Raw genomic sequence first — 19,897 nt, 5'->3', positions numbered from 1 at the left:
TAAATTTTTTACTGTTTAGTGAGAGTTATAGTTTTTCCATCTGGCTTGGAGTTAACACTGGAAAACTACAACTCTTGATTTACTATTTTGCTTTTTTGAGATGACATTAGATTAGTAGTCATATTTAGAAGGGCATATTTTTAGAACCCATAAGTTTCCTAAAGGGAAAATAATGAAACTTGTATAATAATCTGGTGATAATGTTTTTGAGCAATTTGAGGTCTGAGAAGTTAAATATATTGTTCAAAGAGATTGCCTTTCAGGAAATGCCAAAGCTAAGTTTCCTGTGAATTTTGTAGTTCAGTCAATTTGCATTTAAATATCTAAAATAATAAGGTCTATCTGAGGACATTCAGAGGATGAGCAAGTGGTGATTTCTCAGGGTCCATCCAGTCTTAAGAGACAGCTTTGGCAAATATGAAAGCATCTGGGTAGTGGGTCCCTATCTAGTGGTGGGGGTCTTTGTGCTCCTTACCTCCTGGGGCTGTAGATTGAAGTGCCTTGCTGCTCACTTTTAATTTCAGGGTCTCTCATTCCACTGTCTCTAACTAGATGGGCAAAAACTCCCATATCTCTTAACATTGGCATATTGAAGTATTAGTTATCAGTGGGAAAGCACTATATGAGACAAAATACCTGACAGCTAGAAGTATCACACGTGGTGAATGTTTTCAAAGTACTTTTTCTTCTTTCTTAATGTAGATATAAGCTTGGGTAGGGGGAGCCACTAAGCATATGGTCCTTTGTTAAGCAGCAATAGAAAACGAATACAACCAGAAACAAAACAAGGATTGTACGCTCTCACCACTTAGCTATTTGACATTGTATTGAAGGCTCTGGCCAGTGCAATTAAAATAACAAAAGGAATTTTAAGGCATAAAGATTAGAAAGGAAGAAGTAAAATCCCCTCTCCCAGAGATATTATCTTGCGTGCAGAAAATTCTAAGGAATCTACAAAACATCTACTAGAACTAATAGGCAAGTTTAGCAAGGTCAGAGGATATAAGATCAATATACACAAATTATCTGTATTTCTGTATATGAGCAACAGATGATCTGAAAATGGAATTAAAGAAATATTCACAACATCATAAAAGAGAATAAAGTACTTAGGAGTAAATTGAACAAAAGAAGTATAGGACTTGTACAATGAAAACTACAAAATGCTACTGAAAGACCAATTAAATAAATGGAGAGATATATATTAATGTATTATAGAACTCAGTATTGCTAAGATAGTAATTTTCTTCATATTGATCTCTAGATTGAGGTCAATCTTTATCAATATCCCAGCAGGATTTCTTTGCAAGTTGACAAGATTATCCTAAAATTTATATGGAAATGCCAAAACAATTTTGAAAAAGAAAAAAGCTGGATGATTAATTTCAAAATTCAATATAGGGGGCCAGGCAGTGACTCATGCTTATAATCCTAGCACTTTGGGAGGTCCAGGTGGGAAGACTGCTTGAGGCCAAGAGTTTAAGACCAGCCTGGGCAAGAGCATGACCCCATCACTACAAAAAATAGAAAAGTTAGCCTGATGTGGTAGTATGTGCCTATAGTTCCAGCTTCTAGGAAGGCTGAGGCAGGAGGATCCCTTGAGCCCAGGAGTTTAAGGTTGCTGTGAGCTATGATGACACCACTGCACTCTACCCTGAGTGACAAAGCAAGACCCTGTCTCAAAATAAATAAATAAAAGAATGAGTAAATCTTAATATAAAACTATAGCAATCAAAATAGTATAGTCTTGGTGTAAAAATAAACACAGATCAATGGAACAGAATAGAGTGCAGAACTAAACTCTCACATTTATGATCAATTTATTTTCAACAAGGTTACTAAGGTAATTTCATGGGACAGGCATAGTCTATTACCTTGAGTTAGGCAAAGAGTTCTTAGGCACAACACATGGGAATTTGGGGGACTAAGAAAATCTTCAAAACTGGATTGAGATAGTGGTTGTATAAAGGGATAAATTTATAAAAAATCATCAAACCGTACACTTGTAACAGGTTAAGTGGTTTATAAATGATACCTCAACAAAGCTTTCAAATGTAAAAGAAAATGAAAGCAAGTAGTGTATTACCCTTTTTTTTTTTTTTTTTTTTTTTGAGACAGAGTCACTATGTTGCCTTCGGTTGAGTATGGTGGCATCACAGCTCACAACAACCTCCAACTCTTGGGGCTTAAGCAATTCTCTTGCCTCAGCCTCCCAAGTAGCTGGGACTACAGGCTCCTGCCCCAAGGCCTGGCTATTTTTTTGTTGTTGTTACAGTTGTCATTGTTGTTTTAGCTGGCCGGACCCGGTTGGAACCTGCCAGCCTTGGTGTAGGTGTACGTGGCTGGGGCCCTACCCACTGAACTAGAGCACCGCCCCATTTCCCTTCCTTAATAAGGAAAAACATTTTACCATTTTTGTAAGACAAAACATTGTTGGACTTTTTCTTTGCTGTGCTATGGATTCCAGTGTACTGTGGATCTCATAGTGCCATTTGTAATGCATTGCTCCCCTTCAACAATTGCAGTGCCTTCTGGCCTTGTCCCTGTGACCTAACACCAATATAACAAAGCTAAACTGCCTGCTCTCTGCAGTGCCCAGGGCCCCACTAGGGGATCATCCCAGTAGATTTCCTAGGGCTATTATACTAAATTAAAATTCAGCCTTGTGGCTAAGAATTTACCATTAATTCTACAGACTCAAAAATACTAATTTTTTTTCCTCCCAAGAACTTTTATTAACCAATGTGTATTTGTACTTTATGGAAAAAGTCCAAATTATGTTTATTGTTCAAAAATGTTGTGAAATACATAATTGTATGTATTTTTCAAAGCTGTCGCCCTGGGTAGAATGCCATGGCATCACAGCTCACAGCAACCTCCAACTCTTGGGGCTTAAGCGATTCTCTTGCCTCAGCCTCCCAAGTACCTGGTCCTACAGGCGCCCGCCACAACGCCCAGCTATTTTTTTGTTGTAGTTGTCATTGTTGTTTGGCAGGCCCTGGCTGGATTCGAACCTGCCAGCTCTGGTGTATGTAACTGGCACCTTAGCCGCTTGAGCTACAGGCACCGAGCCAATTGTATGTATTTTTCAGTAAGGATAATACCTTCCCAGAGCAACTGGTTCATTTCTTCCACACTCAAGTACATATTTGCTATTTCCAAAAGTTCACAGCATTTTGGCATAATTTTTTAACATAATATCAATTTTTTTTGTTTTTTTTTATTGTAATAAAATATATATAACATAAAATTTGCCATTTTTAAATATACAGTTCTGGGCCAAATGTGGTGGCTCATGACTATAATCTTAGCACTCTGGGAGGCCAAGGCAGGTAAATCACTTGCGCTCAGGAGTTCAAGACCAGCCTGAACAAGAGTGAGACCCTATCTCTAAAAATAGCTAGGCATTGTGGCAGGCACCTGTAATCCCAGCTACCTGGGAGGTTGAGGCAAGAGAATCACTTGAGCCCAATAGTTTAAGGTTGCTGTGAGCTGTGATGCTACAGCACTCTACTGAGGGTGACAAAATGAGACTCTGTCTCAAAAATAAATAAACAGTTCTGGCATGCTTCCACTTAATGGGCACAATGTAAGGGTATATGGCACAGTTCCTGGGTGCAGGACACAACTACAAGAGGTATACTACATAAAAAATGCAAACATTGTAACCTAATTGTTTATACCCTCACACTAATCTGAAATAAAAAAGATATATATATACACACATACAGTTCAATGGCATTAAATACTTTCACATAGTTGTGCAACCTCACCACCATCCATCTCCAGAGCTTTCATCTTCCACAACTGAATCTCTGTACCCATTAAATACCGATTCCCCAATCTCCTCTCTCCTTAGTCCCTAAAAACCACCATTCCACTTTCTGTCTCTATGAATTGACTACCCCATATAGGTGGGATCATACAGTATTTGTTCTTTCATGTCTAGCTTTTTTTTTTTTTTTTTAGAGACAGAGTCTCATTCTGTCATCCTTGGTAGAGTGCTGTGGCGTCACAACTCATAGCAACCTCCAGCTCTTGGGCTTAGGCAATTCTCTTGCCTCAGCCCCCCGAGTAGCTGGGACTATAGGCACCTGCCACAATGCCTGTCTGTTTTTTGTTGCAGTTTTGGCTGGGGCTAGGTTTGAACCTACCACCCTTGGTATATGGGGCCAGCGCCCTACCCACTGAGCCACAGGCGCCTCCTGTGTCTAGCTTATTTTATTTAGTGTAATATCTTCAAGGTTCATCCATTTTGTCGCATGTGTCACAGTTTCCTTTCTTTTTAAGGCTGAATAATATTCCCCTGTATGCATATACCACGTTATTGACTACCAGAGTCCTTCCTGTTCTTTTATGTGTTCAGATGAATAACTTCTTAAAACAGGGTTTGGAACTTACCCTAGAATACCAAGAATAATGAATCAGCTTGTTCTGAGTACCAATGTTGCCCACTGAGTGACATTCTCTTTTTAAAAATAGCACAATAGTCAACTACAAGTACTGATTCTTCTTTATGCTATTCTCAGGGAGAGGAGGGGTTTCTCCCTAGTAAGGAATGTGATATTCTCGGTTAAAGAATATTTGATAGGGTAGCTTGCAGTTTTCACAATTCAAAAACATAACTGCTTTCTTCTCCTGTGACCCTTCAAACATTATCTCATAATAATCCTTCTGCCAAGCTGCCTTTGTGTTATCTTTTTTTCTTTTTTTTTATTGTAGTTGTCGTTATTGTTTGGCAAGCCTGGGCTGGGTTCGAACCCACCAGCTCTATTGTATATGGCTGGCACCCTAGCCACTAAGCTACAAGAGCTGAACCTGTGTTGTTGTCTTTCAACTTTTACCACCAGAAGTTTATTTTTGCTATAGCTATTTGTATAAATGCCTAGTGTTTATCTATGCAAAATAAAAATTCTGTCAAAAGGCAAAAGTAATTAAATAAAATAACTATCATTGTACAACCTTATGAAGAGCACAGGCTAGGAAATGGAATTTTTAACAGTGTTTAAAAACAGTAGGAAATTTATATCATAGTGAAAATTTTTCACAATTGGGCAAGCTCTTGTATTTGGTATTATTTAAGAAGGTTTTATTAAAATAAAATTTGCTTATATCATCTAACTGGTTGTTTTTTTTCTTTATGTTTTCTTTTGCTTGCTCAAGAATTGGTAGTATGATTTGTTTCTCACAGAGCTTAATTTTACAGTTATTTGCCAATTGAAAAAGACCTAGAAAACAGTCGAGTTAGGTCATCTGAGGCCAGTGTTTGAGTTGCTCAGAAATCTGCCACACTGGCCTGTATTGTTAGACCACCAAAGGGATAGCCTTTACAGAGTGAACTAGGAGGTCAAATGAGTCTTGATTTCTTGGATTCAAAATAAATCCCTGTAAGTGCAATGTTCTAATAAGATCAGAATAAAAACAGCCCTGTATACAGACAAATAAACCTAAACCAAATAAGGCCCTCCTTGGGGACACTTTTGCTGTTAGTTAGGATCCAATGTATTTTGCCCCTCTTTCAGGAAATCTTGAATTGGCCCAGATGTATTGACTTTTTAATCACCTTATTTGCTGTCAGAAGAAAACTTTAATAATGTATTTAGAGTAGCGTGTTACTAGGCCTGCTGGGCCCCTTCTTCAGACTTCAAGAATATAGTCCCCATGATGATTTTACTAAAACCTGATTTAACCTAACATTTCACTGCTGTACTATTAGCCTAAAGCTTTCCTAGGACATCTAACTTAAGCATCCGGGAACATTCTTATTGGCCACTACATACAGTATACAGTTGTCTACTACCTATCCATTTTTTTTTTTGAGACAGAATCTCAAGCTGTCACCTTGGGTGGAGAGCTATGGCATCATAGCTCACAGCAACCTCTAACTCTTGGGCTCAAGCGATCCTCTTGCCTCAGTTTTTCTATTTTTAGTAGAAACAGGGTCTGGCTTTTGCTCAGGCTGGTCTTGAACTTGTGATCTCAGGCAATTCACACACTTTTGGCCTCTCAGGGCACTAGGATTATAGGCATGAGCCACCGTACCCAGCCCTACCTGTCCATTTTTAACTTGAGTAGATATAAATTGAGTTATAGTTTTGGGAGTCACTGAACTTTAGGGAAAAATCTGAATTCCAGGTCCATTTTTAACTTGAGTTATCTAATATAAATTGAGCTATAGTTTGGGAGTCACTGAACTTTAGGGAAAAATCTGAATTCCAGGGTGGGACGCCTGCTGCTTTATTCCAGTCATTACATTTATGTATTTGACACACCTTTTTAGATGCAAAAGAAGTTTAGTTTAAGTTTGTGAAAATTTGGGTATTTGCATGTTTTCTAAATATTTGGAAGGAAAATTAGCACATAATCCAAATTGTATTGATAATGTACAAAGAAAATAAAAGTATACCCTTTAAGTGGAGAGCACTATCTCCATACAGATGGAGAATCATCGCATGACTAATATTTTAGTACTTTCTTTAACTATTTTAAAAAATTAAATTGATTTTTAGAAAAAAAAATTTTTTTTGAGACAGAGTCTCAAGCTGTCACCCTGGGTAGAGCGTGTGTTGCCTCAGCTCACAGCAGCCTCAAACTCTTGGGCTTAAGCTATTCTCTTGCCTCGCCCTCCCAAGTAGCTGAGTCTACAAGCGCCCGCCGTAATGCCTGGCTATTTTTTGGTTGCAGTTGTCATTTGTTTAGCAGGCCCAGGCTGGGTTCGAACCTGCCTGCTTCACCGAACTGATTTTTAGAAATTTTATGGAATATAAGTTTTCAGGAGAAACAATTTTTGGTGCTAATAGGATAGGCTTTTGTTTTTTACCCCATAAAAGAAAAATGTCCTAGGTAATTTTGATGTCTTTTTGTAAATTATAACATCCCATTGATTGTTCTTAGGTTTGTAAGATGGATAGGTTATGTAAAATCTTCCCAAAGTTTTATTGTATCTTCTTAAATTTTTGAAAATGCCATTTTAAGTTTTGTAGTGTGTTTCTTTTACACTTATGATGCCCATCACATACCTTTAGACCACTGTTAAATATACTGTTCTTCTCCAAGTTTGGACTATGTCGTGTGGTGCCAAAGATCTTTGAAAGGATATTTTCATAAGTTTACACATAAACTAGATCAGGAAAAATAGGTTTTGAGATCCCAGAAGGTTTTCTGTGATGTCCAACTTCCAAAGATCAGCTCCAGGGCAGGAGTTGAATATCAGTTCCCTGTATTTTAGTACTAAATCACTATTCTCCAACATTTTGCTAGATTACAAATACGAGAAAATATTTGTGCGTACCAATGACTGATCTGCTTGGTCTGCTGAAAGGATGTGACATTAGAACTTTGTTCCTATTCACCCAACTTCTTCACAGATAATTCACAGAAACTATGAAGAAAATTCTTAATAAGATAGTCTGTGTCTCCAAAGCAAGTCATCTCAATTCTCATTACTATCCTGTAGTACAGTTCTGTGCACAATGTTATTATCTGTTTTATTAGGATCACAGGTCCTTTTATTTTTTTACATGCATTGCAATTCAATATTTGACTGTTGCAAACTTTGTAATTCTTTTCCAGCAGGAAACTTCTTTGATATCCATAAAGTAAGCAATAAGATGGTGGTTGCTAACAAACTGCAGTGTTTGTTCCCTGCAACTCTATAAGCCCATGCCTACAGTCTACTTTCAATCTTACAGTTATAACCTTTTCTCAGCTAATATACATTCTGGTCCTTAGATTTTTTTTTTTTTATTTTCTGTGCAAAAATGTTAGTAAAACACCTAACCCAGTTATAGTTATTTGATAGCTTCTTACCATCTATCCCATTTTAAATGTTGCTCTTGATAAATACTGCATATAAACTGTGTGCAAAACAAAGACTCCTACTTGAGGACTAAGAAATCAAGAGCGAGATATAATGGAGTATAATGGACAATGAAACTTGATTTAGCTTTGATTGTAAATAAAAAGTGACATATTAACAGATTTTTATCATTGTTATGTTTGAAAGTACCCTCCAAGGAGATGTGAACTTAATATTGCCACTAATTTTATTCTGCTTTGTTTGCAACAACGTATGTCAAATGTGTGTCCTATTAATGGAACTGTGCTGATTCTTCTTAAGACAGAAAGATGAATGAAGCATGTCCAAGTAGCTGTGTATGGTCATATCTGAGTCACTGCCAATGACTGGCAGTGAGCAGGCCTGTCTGAGGGGAACGGTGTGAGACAATCTGTTACCCTTGCAGCTGTTCACATTTCCTTGTTTCGCCTTGGTGTTATTTGTATGCGGGTTTTTTTGTTGTTGTTGTTTTGTTTTTTTAATGAAAAGTGCTGAACTTGGGTAACAGTAATTTCATTAGACAAAGAAAAAAAGAAGACAAACAGTAACAGAGTCATTCTTGTTTTCCCTTAAAGGATAATTTATTAGTGTTCTTCCATCCCTTTTCCTCCTCCTCCTCCACAACTCAGCTTTACAAATATGTTAGCTTATCTTCTAATTTCCTTTTACAAATAGTAACTTTTTTACAAATAGTAAAAGGAAATATATTTTGCCATTCCAGTCTACCTTGAATTTAAGCTTCTAGTGCAGGGCTTGGCAAACTATGGCCCTCAGGCCAAATCCAGCTAGCCACCTATTTTTGTAAATAAAGTTTTTTGTTTTTTTCTTCTTTTTGAGACAGAGTCTCAGTTTATCACCCTTGGTAGAGTGTTGTGATGTCACGGTTCACAGCAACCTCAAACTCCTGGGCTTAAGCGATTCTCTTGCCTCAGCCTCCCAAGTAGATGGGACTATAGGTACCTGCCACAAAACCCAGCTATTTTTAGAGATGACGTCTCGCTCTGGCTCAGGCTGGTCTCAAACCTGTGAGCTCAGGCAATCCACCTGCCTCGGCTTCCCAAGTGCTGGAATTACAGCCATGAGCCACTGTGCCCAGCTATAAATGAAGTTTTATTGGAACACAGCCATGCCCATTTATTCATGGGTTATTAATGGCCACCCTCACACAACATAGCAGGGATTGAGTGGTTGTGACAGAGACCTATGGCCCACAGTGCCTACAATATTTCCTATCTAGCCGGGATAGGATTGGGATCCTAACATTCTTTAACATGGCAAGTCTTGCAGTTGATTGGATAATAGCTTTCAAATCATATTTATTGTATTTTTTCTGCAGACTATAAATAGCATTTTCTACAGTTTTTCCCCCAAATATTTGCTGAAGGTGTCCTCAACACAAGGCAGTGTATATTACTGAATTCTAGTACAAGCCAAGGAGATCTGGAATGAGAAAGGACAGCATATCAACAGGCCAAGGTCAGGTTCCTTCTGCTCTGGCTGTATAACCTTAAGCACAGCACTTCACCTGACTAGACCTCAACTTTCTCTTTTTTAAAATGGGCATGTTGAATCATGTTGATATCTAAGATTTCTTCTACCTTGAAAATTTTATAAAGTCCGACTTGAAAAAAAAGATAGAAGAAGAATATGGTCAAAAATATTTACCTGCACAGCAGGACCAAAGAGAAATGATATCTGGTTCCTAAAGAAACAAGCTAAAATAAGTAAATTCCTACTGTGTTTATTTTTATGTTATTCTGAATTTTTAAAAAATCTATTTATAATTTCTATGTCCTAGTTCAGACATAATACTCCTTTTTTTTTCCTGAGGAAACATTTATTAAACATCTACTGTGTACTCAGCCCCATGCTAAGTCCTGTTACCTAATGTCAAAGGACTCAATAGTTTGGTAATGGAAAAGAAAGAAGCACTTAAACAGCATGTTCTATAATCATGCACCTCAGACAGCCACTTCCTTCTTGGCTGTTAATGCTTTTGGTGTGGCAGGCATCCCAATGTCAGCTTTGTCCTGCATTGCAAACGTGTGGCTTCTGCATTGTCAGTTCTGCAGCTGGCCTCAGCAGCATCCCCTCAGCTCCTTCCCCAGCTGTGCCCCACAGCTCTTTACTTCTGAGTCTCTTGCTCTTCACAGGCAGCCCTCTCAGGCAGGGCTCCATCAAGGTGGCTCCAGCTGGGTTACCTTCTGCAGTGTGTCCTTGACTCATAAGAAACACACATGTGCTTGCCCTAGTGTACACTACAAGTGTGGCCTGCTTCAGGCAACCTTCAACCACAAAAGAGTTTCTTTTCATTTAGTCTCTCTTTTTTTGAGACTGGAGCCTCATTTTTTGGGGCTCAAGTGATCCTCCTGCCTCAGCCTCCTGAGTAGGTGAGACTACAGTTGTGCACCACCATACCCAGCTACTTTTGTCTATTTTTTAGTAGAAACAGGAGTCTCACGCTAGCTCAGGCTGGTCTCTAACTCCTGAGCTTGAGCAATCTACCAGCCTTGGCTTCCCAGAGTGCTAGGATTACAGGCATGAGCCACCGTACCGGGCCTCATTTAGTCTCTTTTTCTCATCCATCTCTTTTCACTTAGGACCCCAAATGCTACATGTCAAGCTGTCTCAAGGACTCTTTGTCACACAGGGATTCTTCCTAGTGTACCAAAGTGGGTTTATAAGTTGCTGCAACTCAACAGACACCCCTTCAGAGAATGAAATAGGGAGCTCTTCTTGCTGACACCTCCATTTTCTTTTCTTTTTTTTTAGGGACAGAGTCTCACTTTGTCGCCCTTGGTAGGATGCCATGGCATCACAGCTCACAGCAACCTCCAGCTCTTAGGCTTAAGCAATTCTCTTGCCTCAGCCTCTCGAGTAGCTGGGACTACAGGCGCCCACCACAATGCCTGGCTATTTTTGTTGTTGTTGCAGTTCGGCCGGGGCTGGGTTTGAACCTGCCACCCTCTCTCTGTATATGGGGCCGGTGCCCTACTCACTGAGCCACAGGTACCATCCGACACCTCCGTTTTCTAATACATGGTTCTTTTGAAGCATCCACCATCCTTCCCTTTGCATGAGGGAGTACACAATTTCCTCTCCTTTATTCCTAACAAGGTGAAGGGAAAATCAAACACAGGTGGCACCTGTGGCTCAAAGAAGTAGGGCGCCAGCCCCGAATGCCGGAGGTGGCGGGTTCAAACCCAGCCCCTGCCGAAATCTGCAAAAAAAAAAAAAAAAAAATCAAACACTTGCTCTCCCTATAGTCCTGTGACTCCTATAGATTCCAGGCTTCAGCCTCCATAGGCAGAATGGGGGTCCTGGAGTGAGCATGAAGAGGCCATTTTGACCTCCCTTCAGCAAGCCCTGGGGGGGTAGCCTAGTACCTTCCTAGCAGGCATGGTGCCACTTACTTCCTGCTGGCTTTAATTTGGGGCTTTAGCTAAAAATCTAAGACAACAGATAAGATCCTAAGCCATATCATTATATAATATATGTTCTTTATATATGGTGGAATGGGGGATGAGTAATGGGTAATAAAGACAAGCTGCAGCTTGCTTTTGTTCTACAAACCTAACCACCTCTCACTTGCCCCAGACCTTGGCAAAATTCTACCTGGATTTGAACTTTGAGTCCTACATATCAGCTTGTAGGCACTATACAATATGAAGATGATCCATGAGAATGAGAAACCCAAAAGCACCACATTTCTGACTATTGTTTTTAAACACTTTAACATTACATTGCGTTCAAACTTTTCTCCATTGATGACTTTTTGTCTACCTGCTTTGCCACATTTCTCAAATGCTTTGTATTTGTTATGAGTATTACTAAAATATTTTGAGTCTCTAAGGTAAAAATGCAGTCATAGAAATTGAGGGGGTAAAGGAAGGTTGGCATATTATAAATGTATCCAAATAGTCTTCAATTTAGGGCTACTCACTGAGATCATTTCCAGTTGATATTGCTGGGGACCAAACTACTCTCAAGTCTCCAAAGGGATCAAGCCTTCATAAGTTTCTGAGCCTTTGGTTATACATGTCTTTGGAATTTGTGAGCTCTTTGCAGTTAAGAACTCTGATCTTTTTCATCTCTGCAACACAGAACCCCACTGCTTAGTACAGAGCACCATCTCAATAAATTTTGGATGGATGGGTATGTTGATGAGCCAATAAAGGATCACTTCTTCCCTCTAAGGGTGACAAAATGAGCTTATTCCCCACCTCTTCCTCCTTCAGTTCTTACTTGCCCTTTTGATTCAGGAGCCAGCAGTTGAGAATCACCATGTATTCTTAGCCATGTGGACACCACCCTCCCTGTCCAACAGTGCCAGGCTGGAGAGCTCCAGTCCTTGTGCTTTCTCCTAGGAGCTGGAGAGGCAGAGTCCTATGTCCCCACTTTAGGCAGAAGGCCCCTTCTTTTAATTCCTTCCCACTGTATTTGCCTTTCATATGAAATGTATCCTGTTTCCCTCACCCTACTGCTAGTTCCACTGAACTTTATGGGAGTGTGTGATTGAATTGGATCAGGCCAGATCAAAGGAACAGAAGAAAATTTGGTCTGAGCACCTTCCTTGAATCAGGGCCATGAAAGTATTGAAACTCTAGGCTCAGGCATACCACCAGTGAAGTCACTGTATGGCTAGAATAGTGGCTTCCACTTTACCATTATGTGCTCACTTTTCTCATCTGTAAAGTGGGAATAATAGGGGTAACATCCTCATATGGTTTTTTGAGGTTAAAAGAGTGAATATATGTTAAGAGCTTAGACTAATAACTATCATTTAGTAAGTGATCAATAAAAGAAGCAATTATTGGCCAGGTGCTATGGCTCACACCTGTGATCCTAGCACTCTGGGAGACCAGGAGAGATAGATCGCTTGAGCTCAGGAGTCCAAGACCAGCTTGAGCAACAGCAAGACCCCTATCTCTACTAAAAATAGAAAAACTAACCAGGCATTAAGGCAAGTGTCTGTAGTCCCAGTTACTCAAGAGGCTGAGGCATGGGGATTGACACTACGGCACTCTACAAAGGGCAATAAATTGAGACTCTGTCTCAAAAAAAAAAAGCAATTATTGTCGCTATTAGCAATAGTACAGTTATTACTCTCAAAATTTAGCCCTGAACGTAAGATTTATTAAATACTTACAAAGTTTATTAAAGCATAGATTTCTGGACCTTCTTCTTAAATTCTGATGCAGTAAGTAGATCTGGATTGGGGCCCAAGAATCTGTGTCTGATAAGCACCCCATCTGAGTCTGCCACATGTCCTCAAGAAACTACACTGATATAAGACCTAAGGAACTATACTTGGCATACTAAGACCAGGCCAACAATAAAAAGTCTCCAATGTGGGGAATTGTGGGATTTTGTTGCTTTGTGAGTAAAAATTGATACACGTTTGTTAAAGTAGGCCAGGCACAGTGGTTCATGCCTATAATCTCAGTACTTTGGGTGTCTGAGGCAGAAGAATCACTTGAGACTGGGAGTTTGAGACCAGCCTAGATAACATAGTGAGACCCAGTCTCCACAAAAAAATAAAAAATTTAGCTAGGCATGGTGGCATATGCCTGTGATCCCTGCTACTCAGCAATAGGATCACTTGAGCCTGGAAGTTTGAGGTTACAGTGACATACACTCTAGCCTGAGTGACAGGAGCAAGACCCTGTCTCTAAAGTAATGAATAAATAAATAGAAACTAATTCTAATCATGCTTGAAAATTTTGAAAGCCGTCTTAGTCATAGTCCTTGGTCAAGAAAAAGGTAAAACTTACAGTTTGTGGTAGAATTAGACATTATAAAGGATGGTGCCATCAACCTATAAATCCTTGAATTAAATTTGCTTTTTTTCCCAAACAAGTTTGAGATTTTTAAAAATCTTTTTGTTCATTCATTTGGGTTATTTAAACTTTGCTTAGTCATTAATATTATGACATGTCAGGTGATGATTGTCTTTTTTGAATATTGTGTAGTTTTTTATTGTGATGTGATAACAATTAATATAAGATTGACCCTTTTAACAAATTTTTAGGTGCACAATACAGTACTATTAAGTACAGGGACAATGTTGTACAGCAAATCTCTAGAACTTACTCATCTTACAAGTTTTATATATTTTAAATGTTTTTCTTTAAGCTTATAGTTTCTTAGTTTTTTGGTGTTTTGTTTGGGTGTGGGGTTTTTTAACTTTTTAAAATTATATATGTACATTATTTCATTCATTTTTGTCGGCTCATTTGGGAACCTAATCACTATTCATAATGTTCTTTCTGTGGGAAAATATCCCTAGTTCCACATTTCAAAATTGGCAGTCTTTATGTCTCTGTTTTTGTGCCAGTACCATGCTGTCTTGAGCACTATGGCTTTGTAGTACAGACTAACACAATGGGAAAGGATATTTGCATATTTTCAATCAGACAAAAGCTTGATAACCAGGATCTATAGAGAACTCAAATTAATCCACATGAAAAAAGCCAACAATCCCTTATATCAATGGGCAAGAGACATGAATAGAACTTTCTCTAAAGATGACAGACGAATGGTTAACAAACACATGAAAAAATGTTCATCATCTGTGTATATTAGAGAAATGCAAATCAAAACATCCCTGAGATATCATCTAACCCCAGTGAGAATGGCCCACATCACAAAATCTCAAAACTGCAGATGCTGGCGTGGATGTGGAGAGAAGGGAACACTTTTACACTGCTGGTGGGACTGCAAACTAGTACAACCTTTCTGGAAGGAAGTATGGAGAAACCTCAAAGCACTCAACCTAGACCTCCCATTCGATCCTGCAATCCCATTACTGGGCATCTACCCAGAAGGAAAAAAATCCTTTTATCATAAGGACACTTGTACTAGACAGTTTATTGCAGCTCAATTTACAATCGCCAAAATGTGGAAAGAGCCTAAATGCCCACCAACCCAGGAATGGATTAACAAGCTGTGGTATATGTATACCATGGAATACTATTCAGCCATTAAAAAAAAAATGGAGACTTTACATCCTTCGTATTAACCTGGATGGAAGTGGAAGACATTATTCTTAGTAAAGCATCACAAGAATGGAGAAGCATAAATCCTATGTACTCAATCTTGATATGAGGACAATTAATGACAATTAAGGTTATGGGGGGGGAAGCATTAAGAGGGATGGAGGGAGGGGGGTGCGGCCTTAGTGTGTGTCACACTTTATGGGGGCAAGACATGATTGCAAGAGGGACTTTACCTAACAATTGCAATCAGTGTAACTGGCTTATTGTACCCTCAATGAATCCCCAACAATAAAAAAAAAAAAAAACAAAATTGGCAGTCTTTATAGATAGAAACTATTCAGAAGATAGAGACTACCCCTGTACATTCTATAGGGATTTGGGCAAACTTCTGTGACCAGCCACAAATTGCTAGTTCTCTAAAATGTTAAATTTATGTTTTAAACAGAGCAATATTTACTTACACTATGTAGTTAACCTCCGATTTAGTAGTGCTTTCTTAATTAATGTCATCATTTAAAAATGGTCCCTGCTCTATCTTCACATTGCTCTTGTTAGGCATTTTTATGTATGATGTGGCCCAAATATTTACAAGTCATCAAGATTTATCTTACTTCAGTATAAACAAATCTGACTGTAATCTGAAGAATGTTTATAGTGAGTGTTTGACTTCTAAGCTAGCATTAGTGTACAGAGTAGGCAAAGAAATAAAGAACAAAACCAGTAACCAAAATCCCCACCTATTTTAGAGAAGTTAGGAAATAGAAACATTCAGACTAGCCTAGGTTATTTTTAACTTTTCACTTTTCAAAGCAGACTGACTATAAAACATTCTATACGAGATAGAAATTAATGTATGAATTGTATTTGTAAACTACAGACCTTTGTTCTTTAGAGAATTAAATCAATCTTTAGAAAGTTAAACTTTGGATCATTTATGTTTGTGAGTTTTTAAAAATATATTTGGGTTCTTTTCAGTATCTTCTCACACTCTGAATTGGCAAAGTGGAAAGGGAAAAAGTTAATGTCCTTGACTTCCTGCTGAAGGATGCCAGCACTGATCTGTTAATGAACAGCCCTAGTAAAATAAGCATAAACCTTTTGTGAGAACATTCCTTCCTAGAAGGAGTTGGGTTTGCCCTTTCCCAAGATTTAGATTTCTGGGGAAATTCTTTCAGGCATATCTTGGCCAGAAAGCATTCTTTCATTTTACTCCGCATTCATGTTATTAAAAGTTGCTTCTGTCAGGGGGAAAAAAGCACTGTGATTGCTTAAATACTGGCAAATTTTAAATGACAAGGAAATTGCCACATTGACAGAATTTTGGTCTATTAAAGATGATTTTTTGAAAAGTTATGTGTAAGACTCCTAGTCTGACTGGTTTCATTGGACAATTAAGGGATTATTAACAGGAGAATCCCACTGAAATCATCAGCCTGCCTTTTTAAGAGGAAGACATTGTAATAAATATGAAGCTCTGAATTTTAGCAAAGAATTATGAGTACTGATTGGATTTTCTTTTTTGATTTTTAGCTGTATGACAAAATTAACACAAAATCTTCACCACAAATCAGGAATCCTCCAAGCGATGCCGTGCAGAGAGCCAAAGAGGTAAGTGATGTGTTTTGTAAAAGTATTTGGTATCGTCGTATTTGTTACCTTTATTGAAGACATTTCTGCTGCACATTTAGAAGCAGTTTCTTTGGAGTCACAGTTTGACTCATTATACTCAGATTTAGTATTCCTAAGTTTATCACTGTACATACACACAGAACAGGAAAAAAGTCTCAACAGCATTATTGCTTAGATTTCTGGCTCTGATTCTGCTATGTAAATTTGAATATGTTAGTATCAATTTTACTTCTCTTCCTTTTTTTAAGGAAAGAAGTTATGTTATTGTACTTAGAAATAAGACCTTCTATGAAAATATGAATTGCATTTTTAGGATGATAATGTTCAAAAGTTAATTAAATTTCTTTCTGTAGCAATTATATATACTGAGTTCAAAGAAGTCATTTTTATAAATTGTCAATGTAAGGGGCTATATCTTTCACACATTTTCTTTAACCTATGTATAATAGAAACATGATATTGCAGAAAGTTTAGAAAATAAAAACTGATCTTTGATCCCGTCACTCTAACACATAGTTTTCACTTTTGCATAGCCTTTTCCAGTTCCTATCCATTAATCAAAATGTATCTTTTCTTAACCTAACATTATATAAGCATTTTTTCATGTTTCTACTTGGTCTTCATAAATATAACTTCTATTAACTGCATACTTTTTCTTTGCTCTTATTAAATTATAATGTGTTAGTAATTCCCCCATTATTAGACATATAAGTTTTTTTATCTTTTGAACTTATAAAACTCTTAATGCAAAAAAAATTCCCTTTTTAAAAACAAATCATTTCCTGTAAAGTGAGATTACTAAGTAAAAGAGTATGAAAGACATAATCCCTTCCCTATCAGATTTTAAACGTAAGATTTACACTGGAAAATATTGTATATTCCGAGAAATGAATTCAATGCCGTGGTGGCTGCCAGGCCTCCCCACTTGGTCAGGACAAGCTTGGAGAGGGTGTTTCTAACTTTGCTCATCAAGCACTCATGGAAAGGAATTATAGTATCACAGGCAGAGGACATAAGTCACCAACCTATCTTCATAATTCTTTGACTCAACTGGACAGTGCAAACCTGCTGAAAGTTTCCACCTACCTGTGCTTACGAGACCACACCTCTGTACTTAAAATCATGGACTGTGAGAAACAAGGAACCAGAGAGAAGAGTATGTGGTTTTATCCTTTCGTTTCACTGGTGGAAAAACTCAGAACATAAAATATATCAAAGAGAATTGGTTTATCATCAGTAAACAATATGAATAAACAGCATAATCAGCACTTATTAACATGGTATTAGGATAAGAAAGACCCCTTGTAGTTCTTGTTCGTTTATTCTTCCGTGAAACAGTGGTTGATTGGCACAGAACATTATATTTACCATGCTGAAATCTAAGCTCAGGCTATGACCTCACAGTGTACCCTCCTGCCCTAGTATGAAGCTTTTGTGAAGTTCTCACCATTTGATGTGAGAGAGTCCTTCTGGGTGATATACTCCTGCTATTCAGTCATGCTGAAACAATCCTTCATTGGCTCCATTGTTGGAATTCCATGGAGTACAATGTAGGAAACCTCTCTGTGAATCCAGCCATCTACAGTGAGAATAGCAGCAGGCATTTACTCAGAAAAAGAATAGAGACTCTCTATTCTTGGGAGAGTCTCTTGTGGGCTTGTCCCATAAACAAATGGGTAAACTCTTGGTAAGGGAAAACTTTGGAAGAACAATTTTATTTGAAAGCAACCATTTTTACCTGTACAGAAGAAATGTCAACAACTAATTAGTAAGGAAAATTTAAATGGAAGGAGAAAATAAGATTTTTTTGAATTGTTCTCTTATGTTCCCTGGCACTTATTTCTAAGAGCCATCAGCAGAATATGGTTTCTTCTATATGGGCAAATGAGTATGGAGGGTATCATTGATCCTGCCAAGCATTTTTGCATTTTCTACATTACTTAAAGGAAAATCATTTAAGTGTATTCTTAATTAAGTATTCTAATTAGTATTCTTCTATAAATTGTTTTTATTGTACCTATATCATTTTGACATTTCTAAAATGAATTGACAGTGCTGTTAATGTAAAAGAAAGTTTCTTATTAACTTTTAGTGCCATTGTAACAATTTGTTTTCTTTTATTGCCATCAATACCATTCTTTTATACATTTATAATCTTTGAATAAAATGAAAAATTTTTTCCAAATGATTGTTTTGCCTGCTATGAAAATTCACTCATAATTTTTAATTTAAAAGAGTCTCAGAGCTGGCCAGAGTGGCTCTTGCCTATAATCCCAGCACTTTGGCAGACCGAGGCAGGAGGATCCCTTCAGGAGTCTGTGGTTACAGTGAGTTGTGATGATGCCACAGCACTCTGGCCAGAGTGACAGAGAAAGACTGTCTCAAAAAAAAAAAAAAGAAGAAGAATTCTATATGTTGTAAATCTTGTGTCATGTTTGCACTATTATATATCTTGCTTATTTTTTAGGTATTGGAAGAAATTTCATGTTACCCTGAGAATAATGACGCAAAGGAACTAAAGCGTATTTTAACACAACCTCATTTCATGGTAAGTAACAAACTTCCATGGAACTAAAACCTCACTTTCAAAAGAAGTTTTTAATAACCCTCAAAATATAGCCAGCTTCATGAAATGCATTTTTATTCATATAATACCAGACTGTTAAGATTATAATAACAGGTAATACCAAATACCTTAAGATTCTTTTATTTAGGCCAGGTGTGGTGGCTCAGGCCTATAATCCCAGCACTTTGGGAGGCCAAGGTAGACAGATCACCTGAGCTCACGAGTTCGAGACCAGCCTGAGCTAGAGCAAGACCCCATCTCTAAAAACAGCTGAGTATTGTGGCAGGTGCCTGTGGTCCCAGCTACTTAGAAGGCTGAGGCAAGAGAATCAGTTGAGCCCAAGAGTTTGAGGTTACTGTGAGCTATGACGCCAGAGCACTCTACTAGGGGTAATATAGTGAGACTCTGTCTCAAAAAAAGAAATTCTTTTATTTATCTTGTGTCACAATTTTAAAGATACTGTTGGTGAGGAGGCTTTTCAGGGACTGTGTAGTTAGTAATCATACAAGGGATTTGCTTTCTTATGGGATAGTCCTTCAGTCACTGGAACTGTTTATTGTTACTTAAACCATCTCTTAAACCAAAGAGATAAAATTAGAGACAATTTTCTCTAGTAAAAATTTATCTGAACCTAGATGATACATTGGAAGAATTCCATTTTTTTTTTTTGAGAAGGCAAAACTCTTGCACTTTCTTCATTCATTTATACTGTGTGGAAAATGGGGTAGCACCTGTATTTGACCAATTATTATAAAGCTAAATGGCTAAAAAAAAAGCTCAAAATAGATAAGATCTTTTTCTATAGAAAAAAGTCCATAATTTATCTACTTAACTGCGATTCAAAAGCACAATTACAGATGGAAATTT

The 19,897-nt window shown here is 37.8% G+C and overlaps 1 protein-coding gene across 9 annotated transcripts in view; it reads left to right on the top strand.

Annotated features, from left to right (window-relative positions):
• Window positions 1–19,897, top strand: part of CASK (calcium/calmodulin dependent serine protein kinase) — a 507,330-nt gene that overhangs the window by 393,385 nt on the left and 94,048 nt on the right. For all 9 annotated transcript variants that reach the window (XM_053579588.1, XM_053579590.1, XM_053579587.1 and 6 more), the window contains 2 exons: window positions 16,366–16,443; window positions 18,932–19,012. In XM_053579588.1, coding sequence (XP_053435563.1) covers window positions 16,366–16,443; window positions 18,932–19,012 — 159 coding nt within the window. The remainder of the gene's footprint in view (window positions 1–16,365; window positions 16,444–18,931; window positions 19,013–19,897) is intronic.

Source organism: Nycticebus coucang, chromosome X, assembly GCF_027406575.1.
Source record: "Nycticebus coucang isolate mNycCou1 chromosome X, mNycCou1.pri, whole genome shotgun sequence".
Taxonomy (NCBI): Eukaryota; Metazoa; Chordata; class Mammalia; order Primates; family Lorisidae; genus Nycticebus; species Nycticebus coucang.
This window is presented reverse-complemented; position numbering and strand designations above follow the sequence as displayed.